Genomic DNA, 19780 nt, shown 5'->3' on the forward strand with positions numbered 1-19780 from the left:
CTTCTTTCTGGCGTAACGTCCCAACTGGAACAAAGCCTGCTTCTCAGCTTAGTGTTCTTACGAGCACTTCCACAGTTATTAACTGAGAGCTTTCTTTGCAATAATGTTCGATATTTCTGGGAACGCTTTTTTTATCCAATCTAAAAACACTTAAAAAAATATGGAAATCCAGAATGGGTTTCAACTTATTTTTCAATGATGCAATATATTTAAACCTTCAGGGCGGTTTAAATCCGACGCCATCTCTGATATTTCTTCAATTTTTTAAAGTGGTTATTCAAGTGTTATTCGTCTTCGGCATCAAACGGTTTTGTCGTTGGAACCCGATTTTTGTCAGCTAAATTTTTCAAAATCGTATCTAAAATGATTTGTGCCATTAGAAATGATAAGAATGAGTGCAACCGAAACTTCAAAATGGGTACTGTAGATTATTTTCTGTGAAAACTGGATGCCAATAAAAGAAATATTAGCTTCCTAACCTCAAAGTTCTCACACAAAAAAATCATTGTATGAAATATTCGATATTGGCAAAAAATTCTAAAACTTCTCAGATACATGTTTTGTACATCTAAAATATGTTGTGTATTAAATGTTATCTGTGACTTACCATCCAGCCTTGTGAAAATCTCAAATAACAACCATTCTAAAAAACTAACATGATATTAAAAAACCTGAATGCATAACACAAACATTTTGTGTTTGACAATTATCAAGTGTTGTTCATCATAATTTTAAAATGACCACGATTAGATATACATCGATCTACGGTAAAAATTCCTGGAATTGATCAAGTTTGGAATTCATTAATTTTCAGATCCAAAGGTTATGCGTAATTATTTTCAAATGATCCCGTGTTAGCCTTTTCGCCCCCTTTCTGGATTTTTTGCACCCCGAATTCTGTTTTACAAATTTTCGCCCCCTTGAGCCTGAAAATCGCCCCCAGGGGGCGAATTCGCCCTTTTTGGGAATCACTAGTCTAAAACATACTGAAGAGAAGTGTTCCAGTGTTTCCAGTATGCACTTAGTGCCCGACGAGGTCGCCAAGTTTCTCAAAAAGTGCTCAGTAATATTGTTATTGTTTACCACTTCATAAAGAATAATTGGCTTCAAGGCTTTTTTCAAATAAAAGAATCATTCCAACTTTACAAAAAAAAAAAAATTGGCATTGTGATCGAATAAGTTTTGAAAATAGTATCAATAAAATCCCATATTTACGTTGTTATCAAGATTTTCCTACAAGTTTTACCGATTTTAGAGATTAGACAATTTTGGTAATATTCAATAACAAACAAACTATACCCCTTAACTTTTACAATGCAGTTTCACTGCACGGAATAAACCAAAAGTATATTAGAATATATTACAGCATAAACAGAATGCGTTCAGTACCCTGGAAAAAGTTGAAAAGATAATCCCTTAATAACCCACTTATTTTCAAAAAGAGACTTTTTCCAAAAAGTTACCAAATGTCGAAATCTAGATAAAAATTTTAAAAGATTTTGTCTGCGTTGTGATCTTAATTAAATATACTTTTCTTCTAAGTAACTCACATATTTTTCTTAATATTGTTTCATAGTTTTGTAGGTATAAATGCATATAAAATTCGAACAACAATGTTTTGAAACGTTTTCAACATTTAGACTTCACAATACTTTATTTTAAAAGACATCACCTATCACATAATGCAGCTCACAATCCTCCGAACAATTGGGGCTTGCAGATGACTGATATTATATCGACTTTCGACTTGTTTGTGACTTGTCAAACTTGATGGAGAAGTTCAATCCCTTACACCCCACGAGTCCTTAACACCCCATTTTACGGTATATTTTTAGGTTTAGTTAGTTTTTCTTTTTCTCTTATAAACAGGTGAGATAACCTCACCAGTAAAAGTTCAGATTTGCTTCGGCAAATGAAATGTAATATGTTGTTAACAAAATGTTAATAAATGCCTTTTTTAGTTTTACCAAATTAGGATGAACAACACAAAATCCTATATATAAGAATGTAATGTTTGGAATGATACTAATAAAAAACTGAAAAAAGTTATTGATCCTTCCGCATTAGCTATTAGTACGCTATGGCAAATTTATTCAGAGCCAAACAAATGTTGGACATGGCAACGATTTTGTCTGTTTTGAATCCGATGTTTGTCTGTTGGTTTATGCCTCGCCAAATTTGTTAAAGCGTGTACTGAAAGCTTGCTCAAATGCGGGAGCAGTGTTTATACGAGTCCCGACTGTATTCAACATAAAAAGCTCAACCTGCTCGAATTTTCCTCTTACGGTTGCAGCAGCAGTCAGTGTGGTGAAACCGTTACCTCCCAAGTCGGCTGTCACATTCGTACACATCGAGCAGATTCGATAGTTGTGTTTGTGAAACCTTTTGACGGCCGCTCTCTCACATCGCCGTGTTTTGGTTCATCGATGTGTGAATGAAAATTGCTGACACGTTCGTTCAATTCTACTCAAAAGTGAGTCGAATTCGATTCACATCGGAACAAAGTAGAACCTGCTCAGAGTTGAATAACTATATTTTCACTCTCTTAAGAGTAATGTTTAATTTTGTCATAAAGGGAGTAGAAAGTGAGTAACTTAAGATTAAAAAACCGATGCATACAAATTTTTCGTGTCAGTGTTGCGCACTTCACCCCAAATTGGATTATCACAAAAATTGTAGAGTTCAGAAAAAGCGTGATAAAAGTGCACGTTTGCATCGGATCATCTCAACGTATTCGGTGCGCTTGTTTCTTGAAGTACAAGTAATAAGTGCACTGAAGACAGCATCCTGATTCGACGCTGCTGAGTAATACAGTTAACTCTCCCTAACTCGATATTCCATATCTCGATATCGAGTTAGAGAACCATAGTAAAAATAGGTTTTCATGGATAACTCGATGGTCCCTTGGATCGAAGTTGCACTGGTTTTGTGTTCTGTAAGTCGATACCTCCCTAACTCGATGGTCCCTTCAATATCGAGTTATGGAGAGTTAACTGTATCATGCTTTTATCGTAGATGAAAAGCCAAACAAGTAAAGATATTAGCGCATTTGCCCAAATTTTACCTCATTTTCAATGCGAGATAATTTTACGGTGTTTCATCAAACGCGATTCGATTTCCGGAACGATTCGCTGTGTGGTATTTGGGGCAAATACGCTTTGTGAAAACTTAACTGCCGCTCGGTGTATCATATCCAGCAGACCAGACAAAAATAAAAGTAATAATAATTGTCGTTTTCAACAAAATTTAATCCAAAATATCACTTGCACTTGAACCCATTTTGACCAGCATCCGACTATCATTTTTGCTCGCTGTGCATGATAGAGAGACCCATTCCTGTTGGTGTACGTGTGAGCGATTCAAAAACCGAGAGAAAAGAGAGTCGTTACCCGACGAAAAAGAAGAGGAGGTAACGAACGAAACCTTATTTCGAGCAGTTTCATCGTCCGACCCGACTTGACTGACTAGGCGTGGGTTTTTTCTTCAGATCTGTACTTGAACGCGGCGGCGGTGGTGTGTCATTACTTTTGCTTGTGCTCGTCGGAAATCTTATCGAAGCCGAATCGAAAATTCTGGTGAAATTTTGTCCGCTTTCGGAAGGAAGTAAACAGTGCGTTTGGTTTCTGTTTTGTTGTGGTAAAATTTCGTGTAGATCTCCGTTTTTTTACGGTGAAAATATTGATTTCCATCGGAAGCGCGGTGGCAGACAGGAAAATACGGGAACCTAAACGGTCAAGAAGAAGAAACCCGGCAGTGTATTTTTGTGTGGCGGCCCCCCGGTTTCGAAACGACCACAGAAAGAGTCGTGTGTGTCTCTAACTTGCGGTTGTGTTTGTGCAGGGAAGAAAACAGTGTTTCACCCGAGGATTTGAAATGTCTCAGAAAACGAAGAGATCCGGCGTTTCGACGCCCATCCCGGTGACGGCCAGCACTCCGGTCCAGGGAACTACTCCCGGAATTGGAGCGCGCCCTTCGAGCCCTCTGAGCCCAACCCGGCTCACCCGGATGCAGGAGAAGGTGGATCTGATGAACCTGAATGACCGTCTGGCTTGCTATATCGACCGGGTGCGTTTCCTGGAGCAGGAGAATTCCCGCCTAACGATGGAAGTACGCAGCTCACAGGAAACCGTCACCCGGGAAGTGTCCAACATCAAGCAGATGTACGACCACGAGCTGAACGATGCTCGCAAGCTGCTGGATGAAACGGCCCGCGAAAAGGCCAAGCTTGAAATCGATGCCAAGCGGATATGGGAGGAGAACGAGGACCTCAAGAAGAGGTAAGTGTTGTTCCGGGTGATCTTTTGTAGGGATTCATGGGATGGGTAAATAGACGGCAAAGGCGAGTCCACAGGTGGAGATTTCTTTTTTCGGACAGGTGACGTCATGCACTTTTACTTACCCCTTCGTCAGCTTTGCTTCTATTTACTCTACCTACAGTTACAGTGACCCAAATTTATATTCGTACAGGGAAATATTTTCAAAAAAGGTTGATAAACAACCTGCCAAATTTGATCTAATGATTTATCGAATTTCAATTTCTTTCTACTGTTCTTTTTCACTCCATTATTTGAATCTATTGTGGCATTACCCATAGTGTATAGTCTCGTGTCTCATGAGTCCATTTCCAAAAGCATAGATATATGTACAGTTATTGTTTATATTTTGATTCCCGGAAATACGTGGAAAAGTTGAATATGAATAAAAAGTCTCGCTATTCACATCCTTTATAGAGACTAACATCTCAATGAAAGCGAATCCCTATTCAAACATAATCAATTTGACCTTGTATAAAGTTTTAAACTAATCGTCAAAACTAAACATACAAATACAAAAATACGAAATTAATTTCTGATCGGTTGTACAGATACACATATCAAAATTCTAAAATAGCTATACAAGGTGTCGACTACCTGGGAAGTCAGGGAATGTCAGGGATTTCAATTATCGATCAGGCTCAATCAGCAATACTATAGTTAATAATCGTGATGTTTGCATTCAATACGATACATAAAAAGAAAAATGGGTAATTAATCTTTCAAAATAGCAGTACACCATTGAGAAAATGCTCTAATGCATAATGGAGTAAACTATATACTCTACTGTTTCCTCAGAATTTAAATTTTCTAAAATAAAAAGCATCAACAGTGCTCTTCGAACAACTTCTTCTAAGTTGGTGGCTCACTCCACCAAATCATGTAAAACTTTACAAGTTTGCTCAAAATATTCAAATAAAACTGGTTAAGCTATGTGTATAGAAAAACTAATAAGGATTCTCGTATTTAAGTGAAGATGTATTAAAGCCGTATCTCAAAATTTAAAGACCATAAATAAGATGAATCAAACAATCATTAATTAAAAAAAATAAACAAGATAGATTGATTACTCGCTGGTGGTGATCAATCGATCAATTTGTCATCTCTGAACACTGTTTAGTTTTCTAGATTTGTGCTCCTGATCATAGTACATGGAAAAGTTCACTCTTATTATATATGATGTAAAAATGCAGCATGAGAAGCATGAGAAAATAAATGAAAAATCTTAAATTGCGTAGAAAATACGAGTGTTTTTGACATGAGATTGTGTTTGAAAACAGTTTATACAGATAATACTCTGCCCATACTCGCATAACAGTCCCATATTATATGGGATTTCATATATAAATGGGACTGTTATGCGAGTATGGGCAGTACTGTCTTACTTTAGGATTTTTGTCATGAGCTTTCTTTTAGATAAGCCCTGTTTTTTAGAATATACCCAGAAAATTCTCCATAAATGTCTTTTAGAATTCTTCGATCTTTTTAATTCCAGAACATTATTGAAAAGCAGAAATTTCAGGAATGTTCTTTGAAATAATCTGCTCGATAATCTATTGACATTTTATGAGATTACTTGGAGACAATCATTAAAGAATTCTTAGAGGAGATCCTCGGACCATTGCTGCAGGCACGACAAATTCCAGAGGAACATCAAAAAACTTACTATTTGCGCATTTTTGAATCCCTGAATGCATTCCGTTAAGATGATTATAAAACGAATCATCATCAAGTCTAAGGAACCAATCAGCGCTCTGAGCTGAAAATTTGATTGTTTGATCATCACCAAAATGCAACCAATTCATCAAATTTTCAACGCAAACGGTCAAGTTCTCTAGATCTGTGAACTAAATTCCTCGGAGAGAAAACCTAGGCGTAATTCATCAGAATACTAAAATATCAACTAAAAGAATTTACCTGTAACAAATCATCATGAAGAATTATTGAAAATATTCCAAGAAAAAATGAAAACATTTTGCGAAACAATTTATGTGATTCCTGGAAAACATCTTTAGAAGTATTCCTGAAATACAAAGCTATTTGTGGAAAAATTCAAAACTGAAAGAAATTCTCTAACAATTTTAAGAGAATCCTGGAGGTGAGGAGCTTCTAGAAGAGTTCATAGAGAAGTATTGGAAAAGTTTGTTGAACTATTTCAAGAGAAAACTATGTGGAATTCCTTGAAGCAATTCTCCAAGAAAGTCCTTTGGCAATGGGTAGAAATTTACTTGGAAAAAGAAATATCTAAATTTCAGGATAACTAGCTTCCACTAAAAAGCATGGTGGATGATCATAATCAAGGTATATTTCTGAATACCTTGATCATAATAGTGTTTTAATGAAAAAACAATGGTCTATGTATTGTGCATTCGGATAAAAATCGAAGAGAGAGCTTCGATCAATTTCTCTTCATTACCAACGAACTTAAGGTAACATACGATGAACTCACTGTGACATCCATAAACATTTTTTTTTTTCAAACTATCGTTGAAAAGAAAATCTATTGATCTATCGGATCATTTGCTTGCTAAAACAAGCATGTTGATGCACTTTCAGCTCATCTATGTGTGATAAAACTGTATTCATATCCCAAAACTATAATATTCATCCTATTTTATGAAAAGCAAGCAGTTGCACATTAAGCACCCCCAATACATTTTCAATCGGAAGGATTTTGGCGAGCTCGAACTGACAATTCTTCCGTTGTGGTGAAATTACTTCCTCCGACGTGATGTCGGACTGTTTGCAAAAAACAGCCGAGATAAAAGTCGAGCCAACAGAGCAATGACAGTTTATTCGCTTGAAACTTCGCCTCAGAAGTTCAATCGGCGAACTCAAGACAGGGTGTCTACTACCTGTTAAAACCTGGAATTATCAGGGAATTGTATTCAACCTGGAAAAAACATGGAATTCTCAGGGAAATTATTTTGAGGTAGTAATTCAAGACAGAATATGTTCACGACAAAGGGTTTTTGCGTCATAACTCAGAGCTACCATTATTTGCCAGAAAACTCTTCATTCGAAAAAAATTCGGCGGCGCCGCTCTGAAAATACTATATGAGCTGTTCAGTGAGGATCCTTTCAAGTATCATATTTTATCAGCTTACCAAAACATGATGATGTTTTTAATGTCTCTATTTTTATTTAGTAAAGGATTAACATATCTAGGGCTGTTAGCAGGTTTTTTAGATAAAATTTTTATGGAAGTCTCTGAAAAGCCTCTATTTTTGATAAAAGGTGTCTGAAGCCTCTATTTTAATCAAAATAGTCTCCAAATTGTTTTTCCCTTGTCTTGCTTGCAGATAATTAGGATGCAAAATTTCTTCTCATATTCCTCGAGAACAGTTTCAGAAATTATCCTTGTGATTGCTCCAGAGGTTTTATCAAGAATTCTTCAAGAAATTCCTTCAGCAATTTTTCATAGGATTCTTGCCGGAATTCCTCCAGAATAACTTTGAACAAAGTCTATCCCAGGACTTCTTCTAGATATTTTTTCACTGAGTTTTCAACCGAGTTCCACAGACGTTAATCCAAGAAATATTCGAAGTTTGCCACAGAATTTCTTTCAAGAAAATTCGACAAGAATTTCAACGCCATTTTATCTACGATTATTCCAAAGAATAGCTCCAAAAGTTCATCGAGGGGTTACTCGAGTAAATCTATTAAGAACATTACAAATAATTCCTTAAATTCGATCTGTCAATATTAAGTTCTTTTAGATTTTTTTTAGAAATTTCTCCAGCGTTTTGCCCAAGGAGTTTTGGAGTTCATCCAAACGTTTTTTGATCAATTTCTCAAAAAATCCCCATGGAATATTGAAAAGTTCAATAAGGTTCCACACCAGCATTTTTTATGAGATCCTACGATTACAGTAATAATTATTCCTGCACATTTTTTTTAGGAATTTCGTCCTGTTTTTCCAGGAGTTCCTTCACAGTATCCCGCGAGATATGATTTTTTTTCTTTTATATTTTTCAATTATCTTAATAATAATTTAGCAATAATCTTGGAAACCTTCTAAGAGTTCTTCAAGAGTGAGTCTTGCTGAAAATCCTCTTTCATCAATGGTGACTTAAGAAATTATAAAAGTAACTGAACTGAAGGTACCCTGAAATTTGCTTCAGGAATACGTAACGAATTTTTCTGAACAATTTCTCAGCTTACTGGAGAATTTCATTCAATTTCTTTGAAGAAAACTTGCTTACACTTGCTTACTTGCTAATACATCGATAAACTTAGTATTTATTTTAAAATATTGCCACAAATCCAAATAAAGTTCAAATAAACCCGAAAATTGTCTTACGTAATTATTGGACCGCCCCATATCAACTTGATGTGGAAACATTGCCCTGTACGAATACGAATTTGAGTCACTGTAGCTCTGCAGCATTTGTGATGAAATTTCTACAACACACAGTCACACGTCTCAAGACAGTCCCCAATCCGGTGTATGTTTGTGTTTGAATTAATTTATTAGAAGCAGAAGAAGCAAACAAAACGCCGTGAGGAATGTGCGAGGCGTGAAGAAAAATCTTTGAAAGATAGGCACAAATCGCAGCTCGCCGGACGGGGACATTGTCGTTATGGTTGTTGAATCGAAAAAAAAAATCCAAAATGCAAACAAACGGTGATGTCACCCGCGCCTTAACCCGGTGGAAGGCAGAAACCGACCGGGCAGGCGGTCTGTGACGTTCGCCTTGAACGGGGTTGCGAGTTCTGATGACTAGCGAGAATGACGCAAGCAGGTCAGGAAAATGAGATTGACAAGTAGGATTATCGTGTTTATCAGGTGCCCATGTTCATTGAATCTTCGGACTGCATTTTGATCTGGTGGAACTGATAAAGACAATATTTCGTTTCAAACTTTCAAAACACAATCACAGAGATCCCTCCAAAAGTTCCTCCCACAAGTCTACCAGTGATTTATACAGCATTCCATCCAGTGATTTTGCAAGGAATTTTAAAAAGTACCGTAAAACGCGGTAACTTTGATAGTTTTTTCGAAGAAAACTTGAATATTTATGCATGCTGTTTCAAAGAATTTTAACATATATTTTTAAAACAAGTACTGGTATCCTAACTATCGATTCCAGTTGATAGATTTCCAAAAGATTTATTCTTAATGGATATACAATTTTTCATATAATCGAAAGTCGGTTTTCTGTTTTGGGGTAACTTTGATAATGGAGCATCACTCGAACAAAATTGAATGGATTACAGAACATTTGTAGGGCGTTGCATATCTTTAGGCGTTTAACGCTATATGGAAATTTCTGACTTAGATTACAAAAATGGTCCCAGTTTGTAAAAATAGTATTCGCTTTCAAGTATAAGTGACGAATTCATTATGACTTCATCAAATAGTGATCGTAGAACAGATTGTTTGAGAGCATTTCAAAATTGCTAAAATCTCATAAATTTTCCATATTTGCATATAAATCCTCAAATGTACTTGATTCCAACGGAAATAGCTTTAACATGAAGTGTCATACTAATACTCTTTACTTTTGCATTCGTTTTGCTTAACAGATTAACAGAAACTTTGTTATTTCGTTTAGTATGTTGAGAGCCTCGCATTATCAAAGTTACCCGCATTATCAAAGTTACCCCGTTTTACGGTAATCAAACAGAATTTTTGTTAGGAAATCCTTGATCAGTCCAACGATGATACTTCTATATGCATTGTTGTAAAAATTCCCCCTGGGATTTTTCCAAGATTTCCTCCACAGATTCTTGCGGTATTTATCCTTTGATATTCTCCATATGATTCTTATAGGAGTTTTTACCAGAGAAACCTATGCAGATTTTAAGTAATTCTTCCAGAAATTTTCATAGTGATTCCATCTAAAATTCCACTGGATTCACCCAGGAATCGTTCTAGAAATTCCCCAAGAGATTAATTCGAGAAATCCTCCAAGAATTTTTCATCTATTCTTTCTGTAATTAGTCTTATGAAATCATCCAGGACTTTCTACAGATTTTTTTTTTCAAAAAAAGTCTCAATACACTTGTCATGAAAATCCCCTTGTAATTTCGTACAGAGATTTATCTAGCATTTTCATCCATTTCATTCAAAAAGCTTATATGAGGTTTCCAACTGGGAAATATCTGGAATATATTTTTTTAAATACCATCAAATGATAGTATTCTGGAACTCCTGTGAACCTCAAACCAACCTCCAGAATATTATCGTTTGATATTTTCTAAATAATTATTTCAGCTCTATATTAAGATATATATATTAATCCTCCTAGACTTCAATAATCGGGAGGATTCTTCAGGGATCCTAGCAGGAGTTCATCAGCTATTTTTCGAGATATTCTATCAGAGATTACTCATAAGAACATTTCCCTCCCCTTGGTTATGCGACCTTGCCGCGATGGGAGGGCATAATCCATTAGCCCATATGATGGAAACCAAAGGCGTAACCTGTAGTGGTGGTATCACATTTTGGCACTTTTTGCTTAAAGCCGCGTCATAATTCATATGGCATAGACGCAATAGTATCTCGGATGTGATCCAACGGACATTCTGCGTCATTGATAGAATTGATGCCCATTTCAAATAATTAATCTATTCGAAGTGGACATTAATACTATTGGTGACGTTCAGTTTGCCTTTTGCTAACCAGAATGATCCGTAGCCACTCTTACTATTAGCTAGCTAGATACATCGTTATCATATACGACGTAGGGAATACATAGGAACTCTTAGGAAAATGACTAGTAGATTCACTGAGTAGAAATAAGTGGCGATAATCTTATTTTAATATGGTTTTTACATTGCCATAATAAGAAATACCTCTTTTGTAACAGCGGTATAAATAATCTAATTCCAGCTTCATTTTCGCAAAATTTGCAAGTAGAAAGTAGGCGTTGTGAAGCATTGCATTTGCCACCGAAAAGTGAATCTTGTAGAAGACTGTAATAGAAGCCTAAGGTAACTTTACTCTTCAATATTCACTATAAAAATGACTATGGAAACTAAGACGCTGAGATCGATCATTAGGGTACACTTGCTAGTTTCGAAAAATTGTTGAACAGACAAGGAAAGCGACTTTTTTCTTTAAGGATATATGAACGTAATGACCAATAAATACTTTTAACAACAAAAATGAAATTAACTAGAACTACTACTAAACAGCCTAATTTTGTTAAGACTTGACGACACTTGACATTTAAGACTCTAATCTTACGTAAAAGACAATAGTAATCAGAATAGCACTTGTATGACAAATTATTCAAAACCATTTCGACTAGACAGTATTAGTAATGCACTACTATTTCAAACAAATTCTAATGGAGCTGCTGATTTTCATAATGCTTCCTTTTCTCAGAAGCAAGGGAATATGGGTACTTTTCAAAAACTACCACGTCACAATACTAATAAAAAACAGTGTTCATGTGGGCGCCATTGCCTAGTCCGTCTGAGTATTGGTCCTGGTAGAGGGGAAACTTGGCAAAAGCCAGACCGAGGGTTCAGCCTTGACAAGTTAAGCTGTCAGGCAGCTCCAACTGAATACCACAAAAAAAAAAAAAAAAAAAAAAAAAAAAAAAAAAAAAAAAAAAAAAAAAAAAAAAAAAAAAAAAAAAAAGAGATTACTCATAAGAACATTACGCTGTTCTTAAAAGTTCTAAAAAGAAGAAGATTGTCTCAATTTTGTGCTTGCAATAGGATATACGAATGCCTAAATGTTAAATGCCGCAAAGAAAGCTTTCAGATAATAACTGTGGAAGTGCTGATAGCAACAAGTTTGTAGCAGGCTCTGTTTAAATTGCGAAGTAATGCCAGAAAACGGAAGCAGATATTTGGAAGAACGGAAGTGCACGAATAAATGATACACATGTGTTTAAGAAAGCTTTCGACAATAATAATAAAATGCCCCGAAATAATTCAACGATAAGAATAAAATACCTCAAGCAAAAATCAATTTGAAAAAAGATAAATAATAAATAAAATTATTTTTGATCAAAATATAAAATACTTTTGTATAAGACACTTTCTCCGAAAGGCAACATGGATGAATTTTTGAGTAATTTAGTCTATCCAGAATTATAGATGATAAGATCAAAAGATTACTATGCTTGTTGATTACAAAATTAATTTGCATCAGCAAATTTATTGGCGTTGGTGATCTTGAAAATGATAGGATAATTGCTTCATCAAGTGCATTGCTGAACGAGTGAGTGCAGTAATAATTTGAATTTGCTTCCCTATACGCATGCTTGCATTCATTTCTCGTGGCTGTTACCTTACATCGACAACTAACCGGTAGATTCCCAAGCTTGCACACAACCATTCATGCTCAGATCCCTCCACAAGTTGCAACCATTGACGCTCGTAATCTCGTGCTGGATCGGATGATATCATACCTCCTAACCTTCACAACACGTTGTTTACGATGTTGGCTGATGTTTAACTTAACAATTCCGTAGGAACCTTTCAAACCTCGCACACCGTCCGTTAGTTTGCACAATGCCCAAATGTTGTCTCCAAAGCCAAAAGTCCGTATCAACTTCACTGCCATTAACGATCGTTTGGGACTGGAGGTGAAGTGAAGCGAACCGTTTACAGAGAACGGTTCGAACGTGACGCGATCTGATGTCATCTGGATATTTTCAGCCATTGATCTTATCCACAAACGGTGGATTTCACAAACGCCTAGCTTTCGATTGTGACGTCATGCTGTGGTCAACATCAGTTAGCTAGATCGGTGACGATGTTTGTTGAATTTTTATTCAATAATGAGAAATCATTTTGGGGTAATCGCTCCCTTCAGTGAAGAATACGTCACTCGAAAAGGCACTTAAATAAAGATGAATAATAATAATAATAATAATAATAGTAATCGCTCCAACATTAATCAATGACTATGCGATAATTATTATAGATTCTTGTAGATTGGAATGGAAGAAGTAGGTACTTAAAATTTATTAAACGATTAACGAAAATGACATATAACTTGATATTATCAGCACATTATGGCCGTTTTTTCTTAATTGTTTCACTATACCCAATCTAATATATGGAAAATAAACTAGTAACTCTTTTGCAGCATCTTTCTATTTTATTGTAACTCTGGAAACTGTTGAGGCCATTACTTACACCAATAAGAGTAACTTTTAAAAGGAGAAAAATATTCATGAACTAGAGGAGGTTCAAATTTTTGACTGATTCAAAATCCAAATATTTCAGAAATTATCCAGTGGTAAAACAAATGCATTCCTACTAGCTGTGAATCAATCCACGTTCTTCAATACCATCATAGCCTCCAAAGCCATTCCGCTCATCGAGTGAAAACACGCGAACACAAGATTTTATCACCTCAGGTAGCGCCATTATCGGTTGAGGCTTTGCTTTTTATAACGTTTGAAGGGGTGGGAAATTGCACTTCCAAGGCTAAACCCTGCGCCTCTATACCATTTCTCTTCTTACCTTTCGCGGTATGATATTGTGGATGACCTCATTCGAAGGAATCGTCCGTCCCAAGTAGGTATGTGTAGTTACACATTGTATACGTTATTCAAATTCATCTGAACACGACGCTGATTAATAGCGGTCTGATAACAAACGCATCACGGTGTTTTTCTCACAAACCCGACTTGACTAAGCGCTAGGCCATGGCAATCGCCAATACTCAGGGTGGCCACCGAACCGGGAAAACCGGGAAAAGCGGGAAAAAGACGGGAATTTGAATTCATCGGGAAAAAGACGGGAAAAACCGGGAATGTGAGACGATCACCGGGAAAATAATTTCGAACGAAGATCCTTAAGGTGATTGTAAAACGAAGCCACACCTCAAATTTTCAAGAGCTCAATACTTGAGAACCAAACAGCGCTCCGCCTTGAAAATTTATCCCATTAGTCACCACCAGCAAGCAAGTAATTTGATTGATTTTCAACGCGAACTGTTGACAAATTCTCCAGTCTTGTGCACTTGAAAATTCAAAGTTTGGCTTCGTTTTATACTCATAAGCTCTGAATCTACAAAATCACCACAATTAGTCGTAGAAAGTTGTTACGATTGATGATAGTGCCGTTAAGCATGTGTAATTATGCACAAACAACTTTTAAACAATAATTATTCAATTTCTTGTAGAAACAATCTACTTTGATACACTATAACACTTTACTCATTGGTTTCGAAGTTTCGAAATATTTTATGATTTATTCATCTTACTATTGACTTGAAGTTTTGAATCTGAGTTTCAAGACTTCTGACAGCTTAAACACTCAAAACTTTCTTTAGTTGCTTCAAATAAATAAAAAAATCCAAATGTTCTCGAAAACTTGAAAACATGTTTTGTTGATTTTCATTCATTCATTCGTTGTCTAATTGACCAAAAGTTGTATAAATAAGGTGTGATACATTATTCAAACCGTTGGCTTTGTTTGATTTATTTCATCCTTACCTTGAACTTATTTGCTCTAGTAAACTCTTCATTTATATGAAGATAAAACAAATTATTGTAAATTGAAATACTTTTATATATTGTAGGAAGATGCACAAAAGGGGCATATCTATATAAATGAAAATGGAATGGTGTTTTTATGTCATGAGTTGGCTTGAGAACAAGACGATCGATTTGAACAATTCTTTCACTTTTGTTTTCCTCAAGGGCTCCGACGTGTTTTTGTGGAATAATATTTCTCAAAATCCTCCGAGAAAAATGAGAAAACGAATAATATAAATTTGACACAAATTTAGGGTTTTTTTTGAACGCTTGCTGTACGGCCTACTGCACAATACAACGTTTGCCGGGACAACTAGTTGTTGGTAAACATGGGCTTGGAAGCTTTTAAAACAAATCCCTGTCAAAGTGAATTTAAAGTGCCAAGAATAGAATAGCACAATTGAGCTAAATGAGGGTATAAGTGCCAGAAGCCTAGTTTTGAGAAAATAGACTTATAAAAATTTTCAGTAATTTTTCATTCTATATTAATTGTGTAGAAGCCAAAAACCAGCCAATTTTCTACGAATAATATTATTTTTCAGATTAGTCGTAAAAATCTCCTTAAAATGCCATTGAAAAGCTTGAAGTAGATTTCTATATTCTCCTCAAAAACTGACCCCGTTTATGTTTGGGCCCCTTAATAAAAAAAAACCGGGAAAATATTGAAATTTGTACCGGGAAAACCGGGAAAAAAGCGGGAATTTCAAAATGAATATTTGGTGGCCACCCTGCAATACCTTAGTGTGGAAGCCTCTTGTTTCAGCCATAAACAAATTTAACATTCATTCAACCGTTTCATGCTACTCTCCAGTTGACTGCGTAACGCATCTTTAATCAAATTGATTATGGCGGGCGATTCTTTTCCCCCTTCATGCTCAACGATAGTGTTTTCTGGCACGCGTTTCCAGCACGGAAATCAATTCCGGAGCAGCTTCTCAATCAGAAGCATTGATTCATGTTGGTGGAATATGCTGGTTTTAGCTGGTTTAGGTAGTTAAAATAGGGCCATTAATGCCATATGCCGACTGTCGTCATCACAAACTGCTTTCCGCGGATAAACTTGCTATCGACCACCACATGGCCACATGCGGACACCGTGGAGGGTCTTTCTATCACGATACACTCGTCCTATATGGGACATGGGTGGAGGGAATGGTGCAACATGATCGTTCCTGAACGTGTGCGATGTGCATATTATTCTAATCTTAGTTGACTGTATAAGTATTTCGCAAACGTGCTAAATGTTTTTGAGCGATGGTGTTGTAGAGGGTTATCCATAAACTATGTGGTTCTGTTTTACAATGCTGGTGGCCAGTCATTGTAAACTTTCTGTTCTAGGTGAGCTAGCTGCAAAGCCGTTTTTTGGGCAAATATACCTTTTGAAGAGCGTTGATATGGTTCCAAGTTTATAATTCTTAGAACAAAATCATCGTCAAAAAGTTATTATTCAGTGTTTAGCAGAATGTATTTGATCTAAAGAGATTTCGAATGTTTCTGGACGGTTTCACTTACTAATACAATACAATACAATACATACAATATTTTTACTTATTATCAGTATCATTTCTCATCAATTTGAACAACACATGACCTCTCATGAAAAAAAAAATGAACTAGTTAATTTCACACTGCATAGTTGAGTAAATTGAAGGACTTTCCTGAGCCGAATGGTTGGAGTACGCGGCTACAAAGCAATGTCATGCTGAAGGTGTCTGGGTTTGATTTTCGGTCGGTCCAGGATCTTTTCGTAATGGAAATTTCCTTGACTTCCCTGGGCATAGAGTATCATCGTATCTGCCACACGATATTCAAATGCGAAAATGGCAACATTTACAAAGAAAGTTCTCAGTTAATAACTGTGGAAGTGCTCATAAGGACACTAAGCTGAGAAGCAGGCTCTGTCCCATGTCCCTCTGTCCCCCCGCGCAAGATCTTTGACGGATTTCTGCCAAAATCTAAGCGAGATCCCATAGTAAAACATTCATGATGATATGCCCCATTCCTATTTCAAAATAACCTAGCTACAAAATCATTTTCTTTGGTTTGCATTTTTTTAAGGGGACTGGGTTTACTATTCTTTTTGAAGGATTTCGTTTAATAATCTTTCTGAGGAACAAAAACATTATCGAAAACTAATTTTCCAGTGTTCTTAATCTCGTTTTAATTGTCCAAGTCCAAGGCTGCATAGTTGAGTACTTTATTTGGTAAGATCTTTGACGAAAGCCTAGAATAATCGTATGAACACTCCTGGGTATATACAGATCAGTTACTTTTATGAATACCGTTAATTTGTTAGACAACATAGATGGCTGGTATCTTTGGCACAGTTGTGAAAGACCGCAAGGGCAGTCTAATGACAGGTTTTTTTTAATTCGGATTTCTCCCACTAGGTTGCTCTGTCAGCATCAGGCATTGCAAAATTCGCTCTCATTTGATTTTGAAACACGATCAAAGCAAGCGAAGAAAAGCATCCCATCTGATGCGGTCCATGATCGACAATGTATCGCAAGTTGTAACAAGTCTGATAAATAGGAGCAGCGAACGAGAGCTTCAAAGTGAGAGCGATGATAAAATCCATTTTTTCGCTTGTTTACCGTTGGGGGTAGGTGGTTTACTTTACTGACACGATCAACAATTCCCGATCTTTCGATAGCAATAGTGTCCCCCAGGTTTGGAGCTTGTTTAGAGGGGTTTGCACTACTGTCCTCCCGATCTGATCAAAGTTGTAGCAGTAGCTTAGCTTAGCTTAGCTTAGACTGACTACACATATCAATGGTTGCTATTCCGTGATTGACCGAAGTCAGTGAAAATGCACAAAGAATCAACTAGAAGTTCGGCTGGGATTGGCCATAATCTTCTTCAGTGTGCATAATTCAGTGCCTCTATTTATACAGGGTCAATAACGGCGCCGGCCACGTCCTTGCAGTCAAGTGGGATTGGGGGAAGGAATGTTAGTATGTAACCTTTGCTATTTGGAGACCGTGTTTGCCTCTGCATCTCCACAAAGGTTACTGGGAGGGATGTTTGTTAATGGGAAGGATCGTTGGGTCACAGGATTCACTTTGATAAGCGATTAGACCATAATAAATAATTATTTGTGAGATATAAACATGCTTATATGTAAATATAATATTTTCATTTGATATAAACAATATCTATGTAGAGAAAAATTATGCCGACACTTGAGGTGACGAACCTTTCAAAGTTTGTTGAATAAAGTGAACCTTTCGGAAGTCTACACTTGAAGTGTCGAACAATTCAAAGTTTTATTTTTGATTACAAAAATATAGGTAAAAAGAAGAAGGTGTATTGAATAAAACAAATTTAGATATAAATAATTTATGAATCAGAGTTTATGTCGACACTCACAGTGACGAACCATTCATATTTTTTTGAAACATCATATTTACATCTCACCGTTGTAACGATTAACGGTGAAGTCATACATATTTTATAGAATAGGAACAGTAGCATGAAACGAGCTCACCAATTGATCCGTCATCATTGAGCAGCAACAATCCTCTTTCAGCTTCAGTCCTTCAGTCCAGCACTGCCCAGGAGCAAGCGTCAATGTTGGAAGATCATAACGAACTAATCGAAAGCGGCACTTTTTCACTTTACTCGATCGACGCGCGACATGTTTGATCCTGCCCTCATCGCCGGCCCGCGCAGGTGCAAGCGTCAAGGTCGGAAGATCAAACACAACTCTCTGATCAAAGTTGTAGCAGTATACGATAAACAGTCTATCAAAATGTGTTGCATATTTTGATAGTTACAGGGAGTGATACGTGATAGATTCTCTCAATTTTCTCAGGATTCAATCCCTGGTCAGCATTAAATATTTCAATTGATTGGGCTGTTTTGTCAGCAACACTTGTTGGCATCACCACGCTCGTCTAATACTACAATAAGCGTGGTTTGCAAATCAGAGTTTCCTGAACAATTATATAATGGATCCTGGAATCCAGTGTGGTTTCTGGGAATCCGGTGTGAGTGCTGGGAAATTTGTGTGGATCCTGGGATTGCATACTGGTTTTTCCGTCTAGTTCCTAGGATTTCAGTGTGGATCTTAGAATTCTAGTGTAAATTGTGTTACTGCATTGTGGATCTCAGGCTTCTGATGTGGATATTCTGATTCCACTAGGTTTGGTGTATTTTTGTGTTGATCCTCGGACTGTTGTTCACGGACGGGGTTGGTGGTCTAATGGCTACCGCTTCTGCTTCATAAGCAGAAGGTCATGGGTTCAATCCCAGGCCCGTCCCTTTTCTCGTACATTGTAGTTGTATCTTTCACTTGCTTCTATCTACTACTCTTAATATATCACAGTTGATGTATCTATCATAGTTCATAGCATTTGCTAGAACCCGAGACGGACAGAAATAAACCGTTTCCCTACGCTTCCATTTGTTCATCATTATAGCATGCCTTCCTTTACGCCTGATACATAGGCAGTCTGCTAACCAAACCAGCAAGCCTCTCTGCCATAAAAATTATCGCTCCCTTTCACCCTTCCCGCATGAACTGGCGTTGACGCAGTGGTATATACGGTCAACCGTGGGAGCCTGTTCAATGCATCATCAATTCCTTCCCCTTCCCCTCATTGGTCTGCATTCTGACGTGGCAGGCACCATTGTTGTCTAAAAATAGAAGATCACCAGCACTTATACACTGAGGGTGTCTGTTAATCCCAAGCAGTCATCTGGTTGGTTCATCGTGTAAGTGCAGCTGATCTGGCGATACTGGAGTAGCAACCATGGGCGACCAATCAAGCTCAAGCTCAAGCGTCCTCGGACTGTTGTTCAGATCATATGGTTTCAGTGTGGATCTTGTTATTCCATTGTGCATATTGGCATTCCAGTGCGAATCCTGATATTCCAGTTTAGATCCTGGAATTGTAACGTGGGTCGTGGAGTTCTAATGTAAAACCTGAGATTTCAGTGAGAATCTTGAGAAACCAGTGTGGACCTTGGGATTTCAGTACATAGATATTATAGTGTGGGTCTTGTGACTTC

At 36.8% G+C, this 19780-nt stretch overlaps 1 protein-coding gene across 1 annotated transcript in view; it reads left to right on the forward strand.

The window, feature by feature from the left end:
* The first annotated feature begins 3468 nt into the window (after positions 1-3468).
* LOC5578090 (lamin Dm0) overlaps positions 3469-19780 on the forward strand; it is a 39897-nt gene continuing 23585 nt past the window's right edge. The window contains 1 exon segment of the mRNA XM_021854382.1: positions 3469-4277. Within this exon segment, the coding sequence (XP_021710074.1) occupies positions 3874-4277 (404 nt within the window). The 5' untranslated portion in view covers positions 3469-3873.

Source organism: Aedes aegypti, chromosome 3 (genome assembly GCF_002204515.2).
Source record: "Aedes aegypti strain LVP_AGWG chromosome 3, AaegL5.0 Primary Assembly, whole genome shotgun sequence".
Taxonomy (NCBI): Eukaryota; Metazoa; Arthropoda; class Insecta; order Diptera; family Culicidae; genus Aedes; species Aedes aegypti.